The following is a 25,146-nucleotide window of genomic DNA, read 5'->3' as shown; positions in this document are numbered from 1 at the left end:
TCCTGTCTATTTATCTTTAGTTAACCATAACAAAGCTTGTTACAAAAATATTAAAGAGAAAATTTACTACATAACTTTGTTCACCAACTCTAACAGACAAAATGTACCATAAATACATTTGACTTCTACTGACAGTTTAGGCAAGCCCTCAATACTGGTATAACCACATCCCCACTGCGTCTCCTTCTACATTAAATGTTTCATTTGGATATAATATTATTACTAAATACTTTATTAGAGCTATTAAAATATAACAAATGTGCTTCAAGGGATTAAAAAAGCACATTGCACCAAACATATTCTGCTACAATTGTGTAAACTCAGGGTAAGATACCCGTCAGAAAATCAATGCCTTTTTTACCAATGTGCCCAATCTCTCTTCTTGAAATAACCTTCCGATCTTAACGCTAGATTGTATTTTAGGAAAGAGTTCTTTATTGCATGATTTACCTCAAAATTAGTTCTGTTAATACTACTTTAAACGTATTTTCTGCAGATGCTGAAGGAGTTTCCTTCCTTTAACAAAGGTTTATGACAATTACAAATTCTCGATCTCTGGATAATTACTACTCACCAAACCTCTTGTAACCCATTGAATGCACCTCCTCTTCTTCACTGTAGTCGTCTGCAAGAACAAATCATTTCATCAGTAAAACTAATGGAGCATGGTGTTAATGCATACAGACAGAAGAACAAATTTGGATTCCTGCAGTCCACATGGATTACCAAAGAGGATTAGTAACTATACCAAGTTCTATGCATTCACCATTAAGAAAAATTGTGATCTGGATTTACATCATTCCACAATCAAAGGATTATGATTTTGTAGTTTCTCAAATATTTTATATCTATTTATGTTCCTTGTTGCTATCTCATTGATATGACTATTTAAAACAGTCTATAGCATTATGTCAAATGATGCTGTGCTAACCTTTTTAACCTACTCCAAGATAGCACTCCATTTTTTCCTCCATGTGTCTCTCTGTCTTTTAAATATCCCAATTGTATCTTCCTCTATCACCAACCTAGCAGTGTATTTCATGCATTTCCACTCTCTATGTGAAAAATCTATCTCTAACATCCCCCCTATACTTTCCTCCAATCATGTTAAAAATGTGCCATCTCATATGAGACATTACTGCCCTGGGAAATAGGTGTAGGCTGCCCACTCTATCAATGCCTCTTATTATCTTATACACCTCAATCAAGTCACCTCTCATTCTCCTTTGCTCCAAATAGAAAAGCCTTAGCTTACTCAATCATTCTTCATAAAACCTGCCCTCCAATTCAGGCAGAATCTAGGTAGATCTCCTTTAAACTCTGTCTAAAGCTTCCATGTCCTTCCTATACTGAGGTGACCCAAATTGAACACAATATTACAAGGATAAGTGTATTGTAAATGTAAACAATATATTATAGAGCTGCAATGTAACCTCAATGCCCCGACTAATGAAGGCCAAAACAGAATATGTCGTCTTAACCATTCTTTGAGTTGTGCAGCAACTTTGAGAGATCTATGGACTTGGACTCTAAAATCCCTCCGTTCCTTCGAAGAATTTTGCCATTAACCTTATACTTTGCCTTCCAAAGTGTATCACTTCACACTTTCCCAGACTGAACTCTGACAATTGTCAGTCCTGCTCTGCATCCTGTGAATATCTTGTAACCTATGACAACCTTCTGTAGTATCCACAACACCACCAATCTTTGTGCCATCTGCAAACTATCTAACCCACCCTTCCACTTCCTCATGTAAATCACTCATGAGAAGAGCAGGAGTCCCAAGATAACACTAGCCATGGACCACTAGGCAGAACATGCTCTATCTACCACCACCATCTATCTATAAGCAATGCAAGTTTCGGCAATTTAGCAATGCTCCCCCACCCCCGTTTGCACATGTAAATCTTTGCCATCCTAGCATGAATTGGGAACTCTTGTAAGAACAAATGCTTACACAGGCAGAATAGAAAATAGGAGGATTATATTATTACTGCACTCAATCACTGGTGCCAACTAGCTTTAGAGCTGTCAACACTTAAAACCTAGAAAGTATTTTTTCTCTACATTCAGTCTGAAAGTATATACAGATCCTCCACTTAGCTTTCAGGCTAACTCTGTTCAGCTTCTTCAGTTCTCACTCAATTGCCTTTCCTGCCAAATTTATTAAACTTTGAACTTTCTCCCATCATATCTCTGCCTGACAGATCTGCCATTTGATGATCATGACCTTACCTCTGACTCTTGCCCTGCTAGAGACAATTAGAGCTGGTCATTGGCACCTATCTCAGGGTTGTGTGTGGTGACATTTATGTTCTTGATAATTACTTTACTTTGAACTTTGACCTATCTTCTTCATTTCTATGTGCAAATATTTAAAACTAAAAATAAAAAATGAATCAAAACAAACAATATTGCTTTCTGAAACATGTGAAATAAAGCTCTACTCTTCTAAGAGTGATCATACAATCACAATAAGGTGCATTTAATATTAATTAGAACTAGATTAGAATGATGACATCAGGTATTATAATTTTGCTCATTTTATTTCTCTTGCACAACCAAGAGAGCAAAGTATTGTAAAATTAGGTGTTCATGGATTCTCAGGAAAGGAGCTAAAAAGTGAGTAGTGATTTGTACATGGATGTAGCTAATGAACAATGTGTACGTCTGATAACATTCTGCTTGGCAAAATTTATCAATTAGTTTTCAATACATTTCTTGTTATATGTTTCTTGTCACATAAACAAAATTCTGGAGGAACTCAGCGGCCAGGCAGCAACTATGGAGAAAAAGTACAGTTGATGTTTTGGGCCGAGATGTCAACTGTACTTTTATCCATAGATGCTGCCTGGCCTGCTGAGTTCCTCCAGCATTTTGTGTGTATTACCTGGATTTCCAGCATCTTCAGATTTTCTCTTGTTATTGTTATATTTTTATTTATATTCATCTAAAATTAGAAAAAACTTGATAGTGTTTCATTCATGGAATTCACAGGAATCAAATTTTATCAGTGACAAAGTTTATGGAGAAAATGCTTAATGTATTTTGAACCCCCAAATAAGTTGCTTTCCTAAAATTGAAATCCTCCAACAAGGAAAGGGTTTGGAATCTTAGATGAGGAGGTTACTAGGGAAGGCACTGGGGATTGACTATACGGACTTTAGCAAGACCGTTGATAAAGTCCAGCATGGGATGCTTGAACAGATGGTTCAGTCGCTTGGCATTCATGGTGAAGTAGTAAATTTGGTTCACCACTGGCATGACAGGAGAAGCCAAAGAGTGTTAGTAGATGGTTGCCTCTCTGACTGTGGTGTGCCGCAGGGATTGGTGCTGGGCCCATTCTTGTTTGTCATCTACAGTATATTAATCATGTGGATGATATAGTGGTAAAAATTTGTGGATGACACCAAGATTCAGAGAGTAGTAGATAGTGGGGAAGGTTATTAAAGCTTGTAGTGGAATTTGGACCAGCTGACAAAATGGGTTGCGAAAAATTACAGATGAAATTTTATGCAGGCAAATGTGAGGTGTTGCATTTTGGGAGAGTAAACCAGGGTAGGACTTACACAGTGAATAGCAGGACATTGAGAAGCGTGGTAGAACAGAGGGATCAGGGAATACACATACTTAATTCCTTGAAAGTAACATCACAGGTAGAAAGGATTGTAAAGAGAGATTTGGGCACATTGGCCTTCATAAATCAGAGGGATGAATATAGGGGTTAGAATGTTATGTTGAAGTTGTATAAGATGTTGGTGAAGAAAATTTTGCAGTATTGTGCGGAGCACTAGTCAATTACCTACAGGAAAGATATCAAAAGATTGAAAGAGTACAGAGAAAATTTACAAGGATGTTGCTGAGACTTGAGGACCAGAGTTATAGGGAAGTTCAGTAGGTTCAGACTTTATTGCCATATGTATAGGAGAATGAGGGGAGATTTGGTAGAGGTACTCTATACAAAATTAAGAGCAGTATCAATTGGATAAATGCAAGCAAGCTTTATCCACTGAGGTTGGGTGAGACTAAAACTCAAGGTCATAAGTTAAGAGTGAAAGGTGGAAGATTTAAGGTGAAACTGAGTGGGAACTTCTTCATTCAGAGGGTCGTGTGAGTGTGGAACAAGCTTCCAGCAGAAGTGATGGAAGCAGACTCGATTGCAACATTTAAGAGAGTTTGGATCGATACATAGATGGGAAGGGTATGGAGGGTTATGGTTTAGGTACAGTTTGATGGGACTAGGCAGAATAACTGTTCATCACAGACTAGATGGGCTGAAGGGCTTGTTTTTATATTGCAGTTCGGTATGACTTGTATATCAGCTTGTAAGATTTGAGTCAATCTGCCTCACTGTGTGTTTCTGAAGTTTGTTTCTGAAGCCATCAAATAAATAGATTTGCCAGATTATGCAGTGAACTGCTGGGTCTATTCATTAATATCAAAAACAAATGTGGACCTTATATTGAACCTCTGATAAACAGATTCCAATCCTGCTTCAACCAAGAAATACTTCATAACACGGCTCTATATTTCCTGTCTGGCTGCTGCTTCAGCATTTCTTTAATAATGACATGTCTGAAGTTTCATAACAAGCCTGCTCTTCAGGCAACATTGAAAGTATTCTGAGAATTCATTTACACAATATCATGTTAATATTGATCGCACCTATACAAATACTGTTAGATAAAAGTTGTCAAAATTAACTTGTCAAAGCTATTACCCTCTATTATCCTATCCCTCTCTAAATACTCCCAGGTTTGAATCTAAGTTATGGGTTATAAAGTTTGACCACAATTAGATATGAAGAGTGTGCCAATTGCTAGATGTAGCACTAGGCCTATCTAGAGAGTTTACCAACAATTCAACAGTTAACATATTTAGAGAAGGTGGAATTAAAAGTAATGCCAGAAAAAGAGAATGATGGCAATTTATGACACGACAGGAGTCCCTGTGTAAAATCTGGCTTGAGACTGAGACTGTGGTAGATTTCAGATTTTCCTGGATTTTGGACTATGTATGCACAAAATCTGAAACGTTTTTTGTGTATTCACCAAACAGTTTTCCTGTTATCCACTTCCAACAAAGGATATTGGATTAATTACATTTGGCTATTGCAGTTAAAGTTGAGGTCAGGTCAACAGCACTTCACTGGAAAGCTTAACTAAAGAGATCAGGTAATTTAAAATCCTCATAAATGAGAATTTCCTTTCATTAATTTTCCTTGAATCTTGTAAACCTGCATTATCTTTTGCTGTGTTCCAAATCTGTTGTCGTAGGACTTCAATGACCATTTCACATATATTTATGCTTTTCCCTATGAACTCTTTCTCTATTTGATCACTAGTGTTCTGATGTCAACCCCAGTGTTTTTAATCTTTCTCCCTTGGGTGGACAATCAATATCACAATTTTACTACTTGTGTGTGATCAATGAAAGCATAATTGTTCACACTTCTTCAATAATATTTCCTTCTGATGACTGTAAAGCTTCAGAAGTCAATCCTTTTTCAAAATTTAACAGATCCAAAAGTCACAAGCAAGAGAAAATCTGCAGACGCTGGAAATCCGAGCAACACACACAACATCCCAGAGGAAATCAGCAAGTCAGGCAGCACCTAGGAAAAGAGTACAGTTGACGTTTCAGGCTGAGATTCAAAAGCACTCAAAAGTCATTTTCTTCTTTTCTGATACACAATATTGCATGAAATAAGGATCTTCATCATTGCATGTTCCTGTCACAGGGTATGTCAAGTGTTAGTCATTGTGTCTTTAATGAATTGGTTCCATACGTGTTCAGCAGCCCAGGTCAAAATCATTTAGAACTCTTACATCGTCAGTTCTCAATTTGTAGCATTAAATAATTAAAACCTCATAAATTTTTTAAACTGGTACTGCAAGGGCCTTAAAATTCTTTAGTTCATTAGCTATATCAACAATATTACACTTGCAGGTAACTGAATGACAAAAACATTGTCTTTCACAAGACGCTTAGCATCAAGAGCAATAGTCAGGCATGTGCCTATGTTTCATCAAACATAGCAGAATGAGTGGTGATCTGATAGAAATGTTTAAAATTATGAGAGGCATAGATAAGGTGGATGGTAACAGTCTTTTCTCCAGGGTAGGGAAACACAAGACTAAGGGGCATAGATTTCAGGTAAGGGGGAAAGATTTAAAGGGACCGGAGAGACAACTCTTTCATGCAGAGGGTGAGTATAAGGAATGAGTTGCTAGAAGAAGTGGTTGAGGCAGGTACAATGAAATGATTTAAGAAACACTTGTCTGGATACATGAGGGAGGGTGGTTGTGGCTTAGAGGAATAGGGGTTAGTTTGGTGGGCACTGTGGTTGGCATGGACATTGAGCCAAAGATCCTGTATTCATGTTCTATGTCTCTAATAGTTATGTATTGAGATACAATGCAGAATAGGCCCTTCTGGTCCTTTGAGCTGTGCCCCCAGCAATCCCCAATTTAACCCTAGCCTAATCATGGGAAACGTACAATGACCAATTAACTCAAGAGACAGCATGTCTTTGGACTGTGGGAGGAAACTGGAGTACCCGGAGAAAACCCATGTGTTCATGGGGAGAATGTACAAACTCCTACAGACAGCAGTGGGTTTTGAACCTGAGTTGCTGGTACTGTAAAGCATTGTGCTAATCATTATGCTCCTCTGCTGCACACTTTTCATCAGGAAGAAAGTGCTCCTCAAACCACTTTTGAAAAAGCATTCCATTCAAACAAATCTGTATGATTATTCCTGCTTTTTTCATAGTACAATAATGAACTGGAAATACTTTTACCCTCTTGTAACATTATGGATATTGGATTTCCCCATATGCATTGGCATGTCTAAAAACAGGAAACATATCTTCTGCTTTATTTACACCTCTGCAGCACATTTTGATCAGCTGTTTTTAAGGTTTTCCATTATAACTACTGCAAATAAAGGGATATTTCACCAGCAATATGAATTAATTAAACAGAAAGGTTTTCATTAGTAACTAATGGCAAAATCCACTGAAGCTTCATTTGCACTTCTAATTACCTTATTCCATCATGCCTTTTAAATTTGGTTGACTATCTTGGACTTGGAATATTCAGTTCACTGCTGTTGATTGGGGAAACTCCCAGCTTTTTAAATTTACACTGGCATTTAATTGCATCCTCAACTTCTCTTCTGTAAGGTTTATTCCATTACCACTGTCTAAATCATCATTTTAGATTTATATATAGTTCCTTTTTTATTTCTGAACATCAGTTTCAGCATAAATGATTATGACCTACTCATAAGTGAACTACCCACCCCACATTCCACACTCATCTCAGTACCATGCCTTTATCTAATTTCAGCAGTAATTTCTGTTTCTTAGTTATAAATTACACATTATGCTTCCTTTTGGCAGAGCTGCACTTGGAGGAATTTCTGGCCTTTCTGATGTCAACCTGATGGCAAGAAACTCCGGAAATTATAAAGGTCACAGAGTTCAGGTGGCAATGGGTCAATGATGAGTGCAGGAACCAGACCAGTGCATCATTACAACAAAGCACTAAAGCCAATAACTAAAACAGCATGTCATCAAGACCTTTCACTTTACTGATCTTCCCAGGATTTGGACAGTAGGTCTACAGTTATTTTATATAAACATAAAGCAAAATATTTTCAAAATGCTTTTACACCTTACTATTTTCACAGAGCTGGATTTTGGATGCCCAAGCTGTATTGGAAATTCCATATACGGCAGATTCCTGTTAATTCACCATCAATTAATCAGAGCAACTATTTATTTGGCACATCCCTTAAAGAATGAAAACTAATCAAGAAAACAGCTGGGATTTTCTTAGTTTATTTGGGACAATATGCTGCTTAATTGGCATATGAAGAGCATTTGATGGCTCTGGGCCTGTATTCACTAGAATTCAGAGGAATAAGGGGTGACATTGAAACCTATTGGATGGTGAAAGGCGATAGAGTGGATGTGGAGAGGATGTTTCCTATGGTGAGAGAGTATAAGACCACAAGATTCATCTTCAGAATAGAGGGGTGTCCTTTTAGAATGGAGATGAGGAGGAATTTCTTTAGCCAGAAAGTGGTGAATCTGCAGAATTCTTTGCCACAGCAGCTGTGGAGGCCGTCTTTATATATATTTAAGGTAGAGGTTGATAGATTCTTGACTGGTTAGGGCATAAAGGGACATGGAGCAAAGGCAGGAGATTGGGGCTGAGAGGAAAATTGGATGAGCAGCCTTGCTGGGCCACATGGCCTAATTCTGTTCCTATATTTTATGGTCTTATGGTCTTAATTGAGACAGAAGTCTGCTGCCAAACAGTCTCTAACTAGTGTCAATCACAAGGCCATTAGACACTACACTGTGTTTTGACTGAACAGTTTTTAAATAGTGTCAGTTGTGCGTGTTTGTGTTCAAAAAGCAATGACTTTTGTCACTGATAGATGGTAAGAAATGTGCAGTAAGACAATTCAGAACTGATTTGCTCTCAGCAATTTCAAGTATTCAGGCTTGGAGATGCCAGAAACAGCCCTGAATGAAAATGAAAAGATTTAACTACTTCAATATGTTAGCAACTGCTAAGAATTTGTAGGTATCGATAATCATCTTGAATATTACAATGAAAACGAAGATTTGAAAGATGTAGTCATTGAAAGCATTTTATGAAGGTAGTCCATTATCTGTATTAGCTGTGTGTGCTGATTTTTATTTATTTACAGTAAATCAAGAGAACACAGCAGCATGCATTAAATGAATTCCTCTCTTAATAAATATTAGGATCCAATACACAGTTGTATAGTACTAAATAGTTGTATAGTATTGTTCTATATTTCATTTAAATAGGGTCATAGAAAAGTACAGTATAGAAAAAGGCCCTTCATCCCATCTAGTCCATGCTGAACCATTAATCTGCCTAGTCCCATTGACCTTCCCCTGGACTGTGACCCTTCAAACCCCTCCCATTCATGTACTGTACCTATTCAAATTCCTCTTAAACGTTGAAATTGAACTGCATCTACTGCTTGCAATGGCAGCTTGTTCCACACTCTCACCACCATCTGAGTGAAGAAGTACCAGGCAGAGCCACGGTGTCAAGGTCTCTGGTACTTGGCTCAGAAAGGAAGGTGGCAGAGGAGGAATGCAGTGGCGAGGAGATTCCATAGTTAGAAGAGTAGATAGGAGAATGTGGACATGATAGAGAGACCCTGATGGGATGTTGCCTCCCAGGTGACAGGGTCAGGGACATCTTGGATTGTGTCCCTTCTAACATGACATTCTAAAGGGGGAGAGTGAGCAGCCAGATGTCTTGGTACGTATTGGTACAAATGACATAGGGAGGAAAAGAGAGGAGGTCCTAAGAGAGAATTTGGAAAGATGGGTAGAAAGCTGAAGAGCAGGACCTCCAGGGTAACAGTTTCAGAATTGCTGCCTGTGCCATGCACCAGTGAAGGCAAGAACAGGATGATTTGGCAGATGAATGTGTAGCTGAGGAACAGATGCAGGGGGCAGTGTTTCAAACTTGCATATCATTGGGATCTCATCTGGGGAAGGTATAACCTGTACAAGTGGGACAGGCTTTACGTGAACCCAAGAGGTGAGGCAATATCTGTGCAAGCAGGTTTGCTAGAGATGTTGGGGAGAGTTTAAATTAATTTCACAGGGGGGTGGGAACTGGGGTGATTGGGATGGGGATGTAGGTTTACAAGCAGAGCTAGTATATAGTGAGACTATCAGGAAGGACAGACAGATGGTAGGGCAAAATTGCAGTGTGGGATGGTTTGCAGTGCAAAAAGGGGCCAAAATTGAAAAGGGTGACAAATACAGGACTGAAGGTATTACACTTGAATGCACACAGTAAACAGAATAAGGTGGATGATCTTGTAGCGCAGTTAGATATTGGCAGGTATGACATTGTGCATACCACAGAGTCAAGGCTAAAAGACAATTGTAATAGGAAGCTTCATATCGAAGGATAAACAATCTATCGAAAGGACAGGTAAGTAGGCAGAGGAGGAGGAGTGGCTCTGCTGGTAAAATATGAAATCAAATCTTTAGAAAGAGGTGAATTAGGACTGGAAGATGTAGAATCCTTGTGGGTAGAGTTAAGATACTGCAAGGGTAAAAAGATGCCAATAGGAGTTACTTACAGGCTTCCCAACAACAGCCAGGATGTGGTCTACAAAATACAATGGGAGATGGAATAAGCATATCAAAAAAGGACTGTTATGTTAGTCATGGAGCATTTCAATATGCAGGTAGAATGGAAAAATCAAGTTGATGCTGGATCCCAAGAGAGAGAAATTGTGGAATCCCTCTGAGATGATTTTTTGGAGCAGCATGTGGTTGAGCCCAACAGGGGATCAGCAATTGTATAATGAACTGGATATGATTAAGGAGCTTAAGGTAATGGAACCCTAGGAAACAGTGATCATGATAGAATTCACCCTGCAATTTGAGAAGGAGAGGCTAAAGTCTGATGTGGGCTAAAGGGAATTACAGAGTTAACCATAGTTGATTGTAAGGGACACTAGGAGGGATGATGGCAGAGCAGCAATATTTGAAGTTTCTGGAAGCCACTTTGAAGGAGTAGGATGGACACATCCCAAAGATGTGGAAGTATTCTAAAGGCAGGATGATACAACTGTAGCTGACAAATGGAAACAAGCCAACATAAAAGTAAAAGGGAGGGTATATAATAAAGCAAAAATTAGTGGGAAGTTAGAAGATTGGGAATTTTTAAAAAACCAACAGAAGGCAGCTAAAAATACTATGAGGAAAAAGAAAAACATGAAGGTAAGCTAGCAAATAATATCAAAACTGTATCAAAGTTTTTTCAGATACATAAAGAGTGAAATAGAGTTGAGAGTAGATATTGGACCACTGGGAAATGATCCTGGAGAGATAGCAATGGGAAACAAGGAAATAGCAGATGAACTGAATAAGTATTTTGTATCAGTCTTCAGTGTGGAAGGAACTAGCAGTATGTTGGAAGTTCAAGAGTGTTAAAGGGCAAAAGTGAGTGCAGTTGCTACTAGTAGGGAGGTATTGCTTGCAAAACTCAAAGTTCACAGGTAGATAAGTCAGCTGGACCTGATGGACTACACCCTAGGGTTCTAAAAGAGGTAACTGAAGAGATGGTGGAGATATTATTAGTCATGATCTTTCAAGAATCAATAGATTTTGGTCTGATTCTGGAGAACTGGAAAATTACAAAAGATATTCCACTCTTCAAAAAGGGAGGTAGGCAAAAGAAAAGAAATTATAATCTCATTAGCCTGACATCAGTGGTTGGGAAGCTGTTGGAATCAACTGTTAAGGATGAGGTTTTGGGGTACTTGGTGGCACATGACAAAATAGGCCAAAGTCAGCATGGTTTACTTAAGGGAAAACCTTGCCTGACCATTCTGCTGGAATTCTTTGAAGAAATAACAAGCAGGATAAGACAAAGGAGAATCAATGGATGCTGTTTACTTGGATTTTGAGAAGGCCTTTGACAAAGTGCCGCACATGAGGCTGCTTGCAAGATAAGAGTTCAAAGTATTACAGGAAAGATACTAACATGGGTAGAGCATTGGCTGATTGGCAGGAGGCATAGAGTGGGAATAAAGGGATCCTTTTTGGATTGGCTGCTAGTGATTAGTGGTACTCCACAGAGGGGTTGGGGGTGTGGTCCATGTTGGGACCACTTCTTTATACATTGTATTTCAACAATTTGAATGATGGAATTGATGGCTTTGTGGCCCAAGTTTGCAGACAATACGAAGATAGTTGGAGGGGCAGGTAATGTTGAGGAAGCAGAGAAGTTGCAGAAGGACTTAGACAAATTAGGAGAATGAGCCAAGAGGTGGAAGATGGGAATATAATGTTGGGAAGTGCAAGGGTGTGCACTTTGGTAGAAGGAATAATGAGTAGACTATTTACTAAATGGCTCAAAAATTCAAAAATTCAAAAATTCAAAAAAGGGATTTGGGTGTCCTTGTGCAGGATTCCCTAAAGGTTAGTTTTCTGGTTGAATCACTGGTGATAAAGGCAAATGGAATGTTAGAATTCATTTAAAGAGGACTAGAATATATAAGGATATAAAGCAGAGGCTGTATAAGACACTGGGAGATGAACGGATCTGCTGGCATTGGAGAGGGTTCAGAGGTTTTTCATGAGAATGATTCTGGGAATGAAGTTATTGTTTGAGCAGTTACTGAAGGCATGGGCTTGTACTCGCTGGAATTTAGAAGAATGGGGGGGGGGATCTCATTGAAACCTATTGAATATTGAAAGGCCTAGATAGTAGATGTGAAGAGGGTGTTTCCTGTGGCAGGGGAGTTTAGGACCAGAGGGCACAGCCTCAAAATAGAGGGATGTTGATTTAGTACAGAAATAAAGAGGAATTTCTTTAGCTAGAGGGTAGTGAATCTGTGGAATTTGTTGCCACTGATGGCTGTGGAGGCCAGGTCATTGGGTGCATTTAAAACAGAGGGTGGTATGTTTTTGATTAGTCAGGGTGTCAAAGGATACAGGGAGAAGGAAAGATTAATGGGTTGAAAGGGGAATGGATCAGCCATGGTGAAATGGTGTAGCAGACTCAATGGGCTAAATAGCCTAATTCTGCTCTTGTCTAATGGTCTTATGGTCTAAAAACTCTATAAAATTGGTTAGACATGACCTACCATGCACAAAGCCATGTTGACTATCCCTAATCAGTCACTATCTATCCAAATACTTATATATCCAATCCTTTAGATCCAATATCTTTCCAACTACAGATGTCAGGATCATTAACCTGTAATTTCCTGGCTTATTCTTAGAGCCTTTCTTAAACAACAGAACAATATTAACTATCCTTCAATCCTCCAGCACCTCACCTAAGGCTAAGCATGTCTTAAGTACCTAGCCAGGCCCCCTGCAATTTCTGTACTAGCCTCACTCAGAATCCAAGGGTACACCCTGTCAGGTCCTGGGAATTTATGTACCCTAATTTACCTCAACACTGCAAACACCGTATAAGGTTATATGTTAATCTGTACAGTGTCTGCAATCTTGCCGCTGCTTTGCCTCACTTCCATAGACTCTATATCTGTCTTCTGAATAAATGCAAATGCAAAAGCTCCATTTAAGATTGCTCCCATCTCTTTCAGTTCCATGCATAGATTACCATTCTGATCTTCTAGGGGACCAGTTTTGCCCTTGCTATTCCTTTATTCTGAAGATATCCGTAGAAGCCCTTGGAATTCTCCTTCTTGTCTGGTAGAATAACCTCATGCCTTTTAGCCCTCTTGATTTATTTCTAAGTGCCCTCTTGCATTTTTTATTCTCCTCAAATACCTCATTTATTCCTTCCTGCCTAAACCCGCTAGCTATCTTCCTTTTTTTTCTTAATCGGGACCACCATAATTCTTACGGACCAAGGTTCTTTAATCTGTTATCTTGTCTTTTATACTGACAGGAACATACAAACTCTGTACTCTGCAAGTTTCAGTTCTGATGTCCTCCCACTTCCCAAGTACACCTTTGTCAATCCACCCTGCCAGATCCTTTCTGATACCATCAAAACTGGTCTTCCTTCAATTTAGAATCTTAACACGAGGACCAGATCTATCTTTTTCCATGATTACCTACACGCAGAAGGAATATTCCACCTGTCTTTTCCAAGGAATCATCTCGCATATTAGCTATTAATTTTGGTAATATTACCAAAATACCTCATGTATTTATTATTTTGATTTACAAAATTTAGAAGGGGTGGCCGGATGATGAGGCGATTCAAGATTTAAGTACATTTATTATCAGAGTGCATAAATTATACAACCTTGAGATTTGTTTGCTCACAGGTAGCCACAAAGCAAAAAACACGAAAGAATGCAATTAAAGAAAAAAATAGAATAAATTTTTAAAAAAAGACCTACAGTCAGCATAAGAGAAAGGGAGAAAAAACAAATCATGCTAACAATTGAGTGAGTAGCAGTATTCTGAATCAAAATTGAGTCCTCAGATCTGAACCCCAGAGCAGCCCACAGTAGGCCCAAAGCCTCACTTATCAGTTCATCATATTAAGGGGCACTGAGCACAGCATCTGGGGCAGTCTTCATAGCCTCAGCGCCATGGAGATGAAGATCGCAGAGAACAAGCAAGATTGGCTCTCATCCTGACTGACATCCTGTCTTTTCGGTCTATCTGGGCCAGCATTTAAATTGACAAAACAACAGGACAGTGAAAGGCTCTGGAGACTATAGTGGAGAGCAAGCAAAATCAGCTCTTGCCTCCAGTCTGGGCCAGCACTTAAATTGTCTAAACAGCAAATCGTACCTCTCACTAGGACCCAGGAACCACCACAGTGAAAGGCCCAGGGCCTAGATCATGCTGCCCAGCAGCTCGCTCTGGGCCCAGCCCAAAGCAACTCTCAAGCTCTTCAAATCAGCTTGGTGCCCAGAGCAATCTAACCTCACACCCAGACCAGTTGTACAAGCATCAAAATCGAATCTCCTCTACCTAGGGCCTCAACTTCTCCTTTCAGAGCCCAGAGCAGAAATTAGATATTTGGTAACATCAGAGGTACTGCACAAATGTATAATTTGTTACTCAATTAAATGGTAGTTTGTGTTTTTTTTGTATCTTTAACTATTTCCATGAAACTTTTTTGAAATTATCAAGTGTGTTGATAAAGGAGATGTTTCAACTTGTGTGGAAACTGAAGGTCATCAGCATATGACTGCAACCAAGAAAATTGAAAATAAATTCAGCAGAAATGTCAAGACAAAGAGTTGCATAGATACATTTATGGGTGGCTGGATGAATATGAATGAGAATGGAAGGAATATATTGCAATATTGAAGGATATGGATGAGGAAAAACTACAGAAGGTTTTCATAGGGCATAAATAGTGGCATAGAAAGGCTAGGCCAAATGACATGTTTCTATGTATAAGACATTGGGAGGCTCACTTGGAGTATAGTGAGCAGTTCTGGATCCCTTATTTAAGAAAGGACGTGCAGACATTGGAGAGGGTTGAGATGTTTTTCTTGAGAACGATTGTGGGAATATATCGATGTAATTCTATGCATTTCTTCCATAACGGATCCTTAAGGGAATTCCATAATTGGAACAAACAGCTCTTGTTTAACTATATTTGTGTGGATTAATGTAAATAAATGTTTGGTATCCAAGCAGCAGTTACGATGCCTTTAGTCTGTGACAATCCATGATGAAAAGTCTCCAGTATGATGTTTGAAAACCTTGCAGTTTACTCACTCCAGTACTCAGAATAGATGATGGAACAGCCAGTAGCTGATCATCCAATATACAAGCACCAACACCTCCTCTCCCCTTTAAGAGATGTAGATACACTTTAAGAATTATTAGCTAGGTTTAACCTGTGTTAGCCACAGACCACACTGGCTTCTTGGTGATACGCCCAGATAAATAATGGTGTGATTTGCATTGGCCAGACATCAGAATCATTACAGTGACCGTCAATATTAAATTGTTGTGCTGCTCGCATTCAACCAAAGGAAGAAGTCAATCATGCATCATGATCCTTGCCCAATTTTCAGGAACTATAATATGCGTGCACCAACAGATCTTTGATCTTATGTTTTTGCTTCCTAATTTGGACTTACTTAAGCAAAAATATTATTTCTGCTTAAGTAAATCCAACTGGCCATTGGGCAGGAATCCCATTGAAACAAAAGAGCCTCCCGAGTGAAAATGAAAGGAACTGCAGATGCTGGAAATGTAATACAAAAACAGAAAATGCTGGAAATACTCAGCAGGTCATGTGGCATCTGTGAGGAGAAAAAGAGAAGCACTGTTTCAGGTTGGAGACTCCCAATCTGGATAATCTACATCAGTCCTATATCTCTCCAGTTCTACCCTAATGAACATATCTAGAAACATAGAAACTAGAAAACATACAGCACAACACAGGCCCTTCATCCCCCAAAGCTGTGCTGAACGTGTCCTTACCTTAGAAATTACCTAGGGTTACCCATAGCTCTCTATTTTTCTGAGCTCCATGTACCTATCCAGGAGTCTCTTAAAAGACCCTACAGTATCAGCCCATTTCACACACTCACCACTCTCTGCATTAAAAAACTTACGTCTGACATCTCCTCTGTACCTACTTCCAAGCACCTTAAAACTGTACCCTCTCATGCTAGCCATTCCAGCCCTGGGAAAAAGCCTCTGACTATCCATTTGATCAATGCCTCTCATCATCTTATACACCTCTATCAGGTCACCCCTCATCCTCCAAGGAAAAAAGGCCAAGTTCACTCAACCTATTCTCATAAGGCATGTTCCCCAATCCAGGCAACATCCTTGTAAATCTCCTCTGCACCCTTTCTATGGTTTCCACATCCTTCCTGTTGTGAGGCGACCAGAACTGAGCACAGTACTCCAAGTGGGGTCTGGCCAGGGTCCTATATAGCTGGAACATTACCTCTCTGCTCCTAAACTCAAACTCACGAATGATGAAGGCCAATACACCATATGCCTTCTTAACCACAGAGTCAATCTGCGCAGCAGCTTTGAGTGTCCTATGGACTCAGACCCCAAGATCCCTCTGATCCTCCACACTGCCAAGAGTCTTACCATTAATGCTATATTCTGCCATCATATTTGACCTACCAAAATGAACCATTTTGCACTTACCTGGGTTGAACTCCACCTGCCATTTCTCAGCCCAGTTTTGCATCCTATCAATGTCCTGCTGTGACCTCTGACAGCCCTCCACACTGCCCACAACACCCCCAACCTTTGTGTCATCAGCAAATTTACAAACCCATCCCTCACTTCCTCATCCAGGTCATTTATAAAAATCATGAAAAGTAAAGTCCCAGAACAGATACCTGAGGCACACCACTGGTCACTGGCCTCCATGCAGAATATGACTTGTCTACAACCACTCTTTGCCTTCTGTGTACAAGCCAATCTGGATCCACAAAGCATGTCCCCTTGGATCCCATCCCTCCTTAATTCCTCAATAAGCCTTGCATGGTGTACCTTGCTGAAATCCATATACACTACATCTACTGATCTACCTTCATCAATGTGTTTAGTCACATCCTCAAAAAATTCAATCAGGCTTGTAAGGCATGACCTGCCTTTCACAAAGCCATGCTGACTATTCTTAATCATATTATTCCTCTCCTAATGTTCATAAATCCTGCCTCTCAGGATCTTCTCCATCAACTTACCAACCACTGAAGTAAGACACACTGGTCTATAATTTCCTGGGCTATCTCTGCTCCATTTCTTGAATAAGGGGACAATAACAGTTACTTAAGAGTGTGGATGAACAGAGGGACCTTGGGGTTCAAATCCATACATCCCTCAAGGTCGTTGCACAGGTTGATAGGGTATTTAAGAAGGCCTATGGGATGCTCGGCTTCATTAACGGGGGATTGAGTTCAAGAGTAGAGAGGTCATGTTGCAACTCTACAAATCTCTGGTGAGACTGCACTTAGAGTATTGTGTTCAATTCTGGTCACCTCATTATAGGAAGGATGTGGAAGCTATGGAGAGGGTGCATAGGAGATTTACCAGGATGTTGCCTGGTTTAGAGAACAAGTCATATGAAGCAAAATTAGCAGAGCTGCGACTTTTCCCTTCGGAGCTTAGAAGAATGAGAGGGGACTTGATAGAGGTCTACAAGATTATGAGAGGCATAGATAGGGTGGATAGTCAGTGCCTGTTTCCCAGGGCACCAATAGCAAACACCAGAGGGCATATGTACAACGTTAAGGGAGGGAAGTTTAGGGGAGACATCAGGGGTAATTTTTTACACAGAGGGTTGTGAGTGCCTGGAATGACTTGCCAGGGATGGTGGTGGAGGCTAAAACATTAGGGGTATTTGAGAGCCTCTTGGACAGGCACATGGATGAAAGAAAAATGGAGGGTTATGGGGTAGTGTGGGTTTAGTACTTTTTTTTAAAGGACTATATGGGCCAGCACAACATGGAGGACTGAAGGGCCTGTACGGTGCTGTAGTTTTCTATGGTTCTATCCGCAACCCTCCAATCCTCCGGAACCTCTCCTGTCCTCATTGATGATGCAAAGATCATTGCCAGAGGCTCAGCAATCTCTTCCCTCACCTCCCACAGTAGCCTGGGTACATCTTGTCTGGTCCCAGTGACTTACCAACTTGATACCTTCTAAAAGCTCCAGCACATCCTCTTTCTTAATATTTACATGCTCAAGCTTTTCAGTCCACTGTAAGCCATCCCTATAATCGCCAAATTCCTTTTCCGTAGTGAATAATGAAACAAAGTATTCATTAAGTACCTCTGCTATTTCCTCTGGTTCCATACACAATTTTCCACTGTCACATTTGATAGGTCCTATACTCTCACATCTTATCCTCTTGCTCTTCACAGACTTGTAGAATGCCTTGGGGTTTCCCTTAATGCTGTCTGCCAAGGCCTTCTCATGGTCCCTTCTGGCTCTCCTAATTTCATTCTTAAGCTTCTTCCTGCCAGACTTATAATTTTCTAGATCTCTATCATTACCTAGTTTTTTTTTTAACCTTTCCTAAGCTTTTCTTTTCTTCTTGACTATACTTGCAACAGCCTTTGTACACCACAGTCTCTGTACCCTACTATCCTTTCCAAACATCCATATCTGGAGGTAATTCTCCACTGGTGGTCTTCAGCTTCAGATGCTCTGGCCTCTGAAATTCACTTCCTCTTTTAAAACTCTGCTTAAAAACCTATCTCTGTGACCAGGCTCTGAGTCTTCTATTCTAGTATCTCCTTTTGGGACTCACGGTTTAACTTTGAATATAGCGTAGTCCGCATTTAGAGACATTTTGCTGTCTTCAAAGTACTATATAAATGCAAGTCATTGATGACGATAAAAACGTAAATTTACAGAAGGGCTGCGATTAGAGCGACTGCAGAAATGTATAGCAACCAAACATTTATTCCTCTGATGTCTGCATGCTGCATTTGCTGGAGATTTCGAAACCACTCCAAGCAGCCGAGTAAAGCAGTTCTAGTCCCGTTACCACAAAATTACTACCAGATGTTATTTTTTTAGGAAAGTCAATTGAAAGACATTGAATACCCCGAGGTCAAAATTCCTGCTTTCAGAATGTAAACAAGATGATTGGAAATTTCGGATTGTGAAGTCGATCCATCGTTATTCATTTTGGACAAAGTTTCGGAACATTTATGAGCAATGTTATGGTTTTATGTTTTACGCCGTCTCCTCCGCTGCTTTTGCACACTTTACCAAGCAGAAAGCAGCGTTGACCCAACATAACAAGTAGCGGCAAAGTTAAACCACGATTAAACATAAATAATATTAAGAATCCCTTGCGCTTTAAATGCCACATTAAGAATAGTTAATTTTCACAAAATTAACGGGTTATGACATAAGTTAGACATTTCTAAGAGTTTACATTGAAACATTTTCAATAGAAGAAAGCATTCAAGGACATATCATCACATCATCGAAATAGCAGAGATTTCTAGCATTAAACGTGCAAATACGGTAACACTTCGCTCAAACTTCGGACCTACCTTTCATTTCGTGGGCGAAGAGACTCAAAAAGGGAAGAAAACTATAGTTTCAATATAAAAATATAACCTCTTTAATAGTCCTTGGCACCTTTCATGCTGGAACTTTCTATAAATATCAATGTATTACATCTGAGAAATTAGGAATCCAGAACTTTCAAACTACATATACTTGGAATTTCTTTTGAAGATATGCAAAAATGAAAACGCTTGTAAAACAAGATTCGGAGTATCCTCTGATATTGGAAAGACCGGCAAACTTGAACTGAGAGTGTCGCTCTCTTGGATTACAAACTGCAGAAAGCAAAGTGTCCGGATCTTTGAAAGTTTCTAAGTAGAGGATTTAATCCACTGGCTACAAGCAGACCACAAAAATGTAAAACGTAAAAGGAAGTACCCAGCCTGCAAGCTCTCCTCTAGCACATGTTTTCATCATCTGCCTGCTCTCCCAACATTTGTATACAGTGTGGATGAACACACATTCCTCCACAGCTTCAGGTAATGCTTTGGGCGAATACGAACGAATATGTCCTGATCGTGTTACACATTACATGACTCCTAAGAGAAATGAGCGCAACAAAATCTGGTTTTCATTTGGCTTCAAAGTGCAAAACGTCACTCCCTCGCTGAAACATTCCTCCTGCTCCTCTAGTGTTATTAAAGCTTTGAAATCGTCAGGGGTATTGTGAAAACTGAACAGGAATTCTAAGACGGTAGAGTACGTTGGAATCCCCCACCATTTTGTTGCATTATATATAAAAAATATGGTTCCATAGAATTTTATATATGTAGACCCATCTTTTTCACTTCAGACTAGAATTATAGTGTCATATAGAAGATGGGTTCACTAAGATAATTCCTGGAATGACAGAATTAATTTAAGAGAAAAGGATTTGAACAACTGATCTTATACTTGCAAGTTAGATCAAGTCAAGTCAAATTACTTTTTATTGTCATTTCAACCATAACTGCTGGTACAGTACACAGTAAAAACGAGACAATGTTTTTCAGGACCATGGTGCTACATGAAACAGTACAAAAACTACGCTGAACTATGTAAAACTCAAAAACTACACTAAACTACAGACCTACCCAGGACTGCATAAAGTGCAAAAAACAGTGCAGGCATTACAATAAATAATAAACAAGTCAATAGGCACAGTAGAGGGCAGTAAGTTGTTGTCAGTCTAGACGCTGGGTATTGAGGAGTCTGATAGCCTGGGAGAAGAAACTGTTACATAGTCTGGTGGTGAAAGCCCAAATGCTTTGGTGCCTTTTCCCAGATGGCAGGAGGGAGAAGAGTTTCGATGAGGGGTGCGTGCGGTCCTTCATAATGCTGTTTGCTTTGCAGATGCAGCGTGTGGTGTAAATGTCTATAATGACAGGAAGAGAGACCCCGATGATCTTCTGAGCTGACCTCACTATCCGCTGCAGGGTCTTGCGATCTGAGATGGTGCAATTTCCGAACCAGGCAGTGATGCAGCTGCTCAGGATACTCTCAATACAACCCCTGTAGAATGTGGTGAGGATGGGGGGTGGGGGATGGACTTTCCTCAGCCTTCACAGACAGTAGAGACGCTGCTGGGCTTTCTTTGCCATGGAGCTGGTGTTGAGGGACCAGGTGAGATTCTCCACCAAGTGAACACCAAAAGATTTGATGCTCTTAACCATCTTTGATGAGGAGCTGTCGATGTTCAGCAGAGAGTGGTCGCTCCGTGGCCTCCTGAAGTCAACAACCATCCCTTTTGTTTTGTTAATTCAGAGACAGTTTGTTGGCTCTGCACCAGTCCATTAGCCACTGCACATCCTCTCTGCATGCTGACTCGTTGTTCTTGCTGATGAGACCCACCACAGTTGTGTCATTGGCGATCTTGATGATGTGGTTCGAGCTGTGTGTTGCAGCACAGTCATGGGTCAGCAGAGTGAACAACAGTGGACTGAGCACACAGCCCTGGGGGGCCCCTGTGCTCATTATGATGGTGTTGGAGATGCTGCTTCCAATCCAGACTGACTGAGGTCAGGAAGTTTAAGATCTAGTTGCAGAGGGAGGTGTTCAGGCCCAGTAGGCTCAGCTTTCCAATCAGTTTCCAAGGAATGATTGTGTTGAATGCTGAACTGAAGTCTATGAACAGCATTCGAACGTATGTCTTTTTTGTCCAGGTGGGTTAGGGCCAGGTGGTGGGTGGTGGCAATGGCGTCGTCTGTTGAACAGTTGGGACGGTACGCAAACTGCAGGGGGTCCGGTGAGTACGGCAGCAGGGTCTTGATATGCCTCATGATGAGCCTCTCAAAACACTTCATGATGATGGATGTGAGTGCAACGGGACAGTAGTCATTGAAGCAGGACACTGAAGACTTTTTCGGCATGGGGACGATGGTGGCAGCCTTGAAGCACGTTGGAACGATGGCGCTACTCAGGGAGATGTTGAAGATGTCATTGAGAACATCTGCTAGACTGAAGGATGACCCCATCAAAATACTAAAATTGTTATGGTAATATACATATTAGATGCAGGAAGGCTATTCTCAATGTTGGAAAAGTCAGGTGACATCCTATCGGCATGGGGCAGATCATGCAGAACTGAGCTGAGTGAAAGAAAATCTTCACCCAAAGCATGGTAAGTTAATGGAATTCTCTTCCACAAAATGCATTGTCTGAGGGCAATATTCTAAATAGATTCAAGAAAGCAATAGATCTGGTACCAATGGCTGAAGAGACCAAGGGATATGGAGAGAAAGCAAAAGAACACCAAAAGGGAGCTGGAAGAGGCCACTCAGCCCCTCATATTTGCCTTGCTGTTTAGGAGCATGATGGTAGCTAGGAAAAGGACAACTCTACTCTAGGACAAAAGAATGAATTTATACATGGAGACACTGGTGAGTTCCTTAATGAGTTCTGTGCATTAGTATTTACCAAGAAGGAAATGGATGGTGGCAAGAGGAAGGAGAGTTCTGTTGAAAATATCTATAATAGGAAGGAGGAGGTGTTGTCTCTTGAAAAACATCAAGGTGGATAAATGCCCAGGGCATGATGGGATCTATCCGAGGATGCTGAGAGAAGCAAGGGAGGAGATCGATGGGGTCTTAACAGAAATCTTTGTATCTTCTTTAGCTCCTGGCAATGCACCAGAAAACAGGAGAATAACCAATATTGTCCCTTTGTTTAAGAAGGACAACAGGAAATTATAGGCCTTACATTGTTGGTAGGAAAATTATTGGAGGAAGATTCTCAAAGATAGAATTTACTTGCATTTAGAAAAGCAGGGATTTATTAGAGATGGCTTTGTACAGGGGAGGTAATGTCTGACAAATTTAATTGAGTTTGTTGATGAAGTGATGGAGGTGATTGTTAGGTGTAGGGCAATGGATGTTGTCTATATGGATTTTAGTAAAGCATTTGACAAAGTCTCTTCTGGTAGGTTTGTGAAAGAGATTAAGTCACATGGGACTCAGTGAATTAGTAAATTGGGCCCAAAATTTGTTTGACTATAGCCTCTACTTCCTCAGGAATCTGCAGAGATTCAGCTTGTCATCAAAAACCTTGGCAAACTTCTATAGATGTGTGGTAGAAAGGGTGCTGACTGGCTGCATTATGGCCTGGGATGGGAACACCAACACCTTTGAGCAGAAAGTCCTACAAAAGGTAATGGATTTGGCCCAGTACATCACAGGTAAAGCCCTCCCAACCAAAGAGCACATCTACATGAAACATCACTGTAGAAAAGCAGCATCCATCATCAAAGATCCTCACCACCCAGGCCATGCTCTATTCTCACTGCTGCCAGGTAAAAGGTACAAGTGCCTCAGGATTCGCATCACCAGGTTCAAGAACAGTTACTATCCCTCAATCATTAGAATCTTGAATATAAGGGAATAACTACAATCATTCTACTTCTGACATTCTCGCAACCGATGGTCGCAATTTAAGGACCATTTACCTTATTATTTCATGTTTGTTATTTATTGCTATTTATTTATATTTGCATTTGTACAGTTTGTACAAACTGATCCTGTCTACAGCTACTGTTCCATAGATTTGCTGAGTATGCCCTCAGAAAAAGTATCTCAGGGTTTTATGGTGTGACATGTATGTACTCTGATAATAAATTTAACTTTGCACATTGAACATTGAGAAGACAAAGGCAGCGGTGGAGGCATGTTTTATTAACTGCAGGAAATGGCCAATGTGGTTTCATGAGGATTAGCACTAGGATCTCTGTTGTTCATAATATAGACTAATGATCTGCATGAAAATGTAGGTGGTTTGATCAGTAAGTTTGCAGAAGATGTGAAAATTGATGGAATTGTGGCTAGAAAGTTGTCAGAGGATACATAAGGACACACATCAGTTAGAAATTTGGCAGAGAAATGGCAGATCAAGTTCAATCTGTACAAGTATTTTGGGAATTGAAATGCACCAGGAAATTATACAGTAAATGTCAGGACCCTTAGGAGCATTGATATGTAGAGGGATCTTGGGTCCAAGACCATAGCTCCCTGAAAGTACTAATGCAAGTTCATAAGGTGGTAACCAATGGCATGCCTGCATTCATCCGTGAGAGCACTGATTGTAAAAAATTGGAATTTATGTTGCAGCTGTATAAAATTTTTGTTAGGCCACATCTACAGTATTATGAGCAGTTCTGATTGCCACACTATAGGAGAGATTGGAAGACAGAGGGGGCAACGAACAAAAGAGGTTCACCAGGATCTTGCCTTCTGTATATTGAAGTGCATTAGCTATAAGGAGAGGCTGGACAAATTTGAATTGTTTCTGGAGCGTAAGAAGCTAAGGGTGGAGCATGGAGGTGTGATGGCCTGATAGAAGTAGATAAAATTATGGGAGGCAAGGATAGAGTAGATTGTCAGAGCTTTCATCCCAGGGAGGAAATGTCAAACACTAGAGGGCATTGATTTAAACTGGGAGGGGCAGGATTAAACAAGATTTGGAAGGCAAGTTGTTTACACAGAGAATGGCAGGTGCCTGGAACACACTACCAGAAGAGATGGTGGAAGTACAGACGATAGTAACATGTAAGAGGCATCTACACAGACACATGAAAGGCGGGGACAGAGCAATATAAGCCATCTGCAAGGCAGAAGGGTTTAATTTAGATTAGCATCTTGGTCAGTGCAGACATTCTAGGTCAAATGGCCTATTTCTGCACTGTAATTTTCTATGTTTTATGATCTAGCTTCCTGGGCAGAAAATTCCAGAGATTCATCATACTCTGAAAGAAGAAATCTCTATACAGAAACAAGAGAAAACCTGCAGATGCTGGAAATCCAAGCAACACACAAATTGCTGGAGGAACTCTGCAGTCCAGGCAGCATTTATGGAAAAGAGTACAGTTGATGTTTTGGGCCTAGACCCTTCAGCAAGGCTGGAGAAATAAACCTGATGGCATGCTGATATATCTATCCATGGCCTCTTCCACTGCCATGATGAGGCTATACTCAGCTTAGAGGAACATCCATCTGGGTAGCCTCCAACCTGATGTCATGAACATTGATTTCTTGAACCTGGTAACGGTCCCCCACCCCCTGTCCACCTCTCCTTCACAATTCCCTATCCCCTTTTCCCTCATTCATCTTATTTCCTTGCCTGCCCATCACCTCCTTCTGTTG

General features: G+C 40.3%; 1 protein-coding gene across 2 annotated transcripts in view; it reads right to left on the bottom strand.

The window, feature by feature from the left end:
- Positions 1 to 20,090, bottom strand: part of colec12 (collectin sub-family member 12) — a 132,766-nt gene extending 112,676 nt beyond the window's left edge. Inside the window, exons 1-2 of one of the 2 annotated variants that reach the window (XM_059979680.1) lie at positions 19,522 to 20,090; positions 575 to 625 (exon numbers count right to left, since the gene is read on the bottom strand). In XM_059979680.1, coding sequence (XP_059835663.1) covers positions 575 to 625; positions 19,522 to 19,528 — 58 coding nt within the window. In that variant the 5' untranslated portion in view covers positions 19,529 to 20,090. Of the gene's footprint in view, positions 1 to 574; positions 626 to 16,651; positions 16,662 to 19,521 lie in introns of those variants that run through there. The other variant, XM_059979688.1, reaches the window with a different exon arrangement.
- Between the last annotated feature and the right edge of the window lie 5,056 nt (positions 20,091 to 25,146).

Source organism: Hypanus sabinus, chromosome 1 (assembly GCF_030144855.1).
Source record: "Hypanus sabinus isolate sHypSab1 chromosome 1, sHypSab1.hap1, whole genome shotgun sequence".
Taxonomy (NCBI): Eukaryota; Metazoa; Chordata; class Chondrichthyes; order Myliobatiformes; family Dasyatidae; genus Hypanus; species Hypanus sabinus.
The sequence above is the reverse complement of the archived record's forward strand: the minus strand, read 5'-3'. Positions and strand labels throughout refer to the sequence as shown.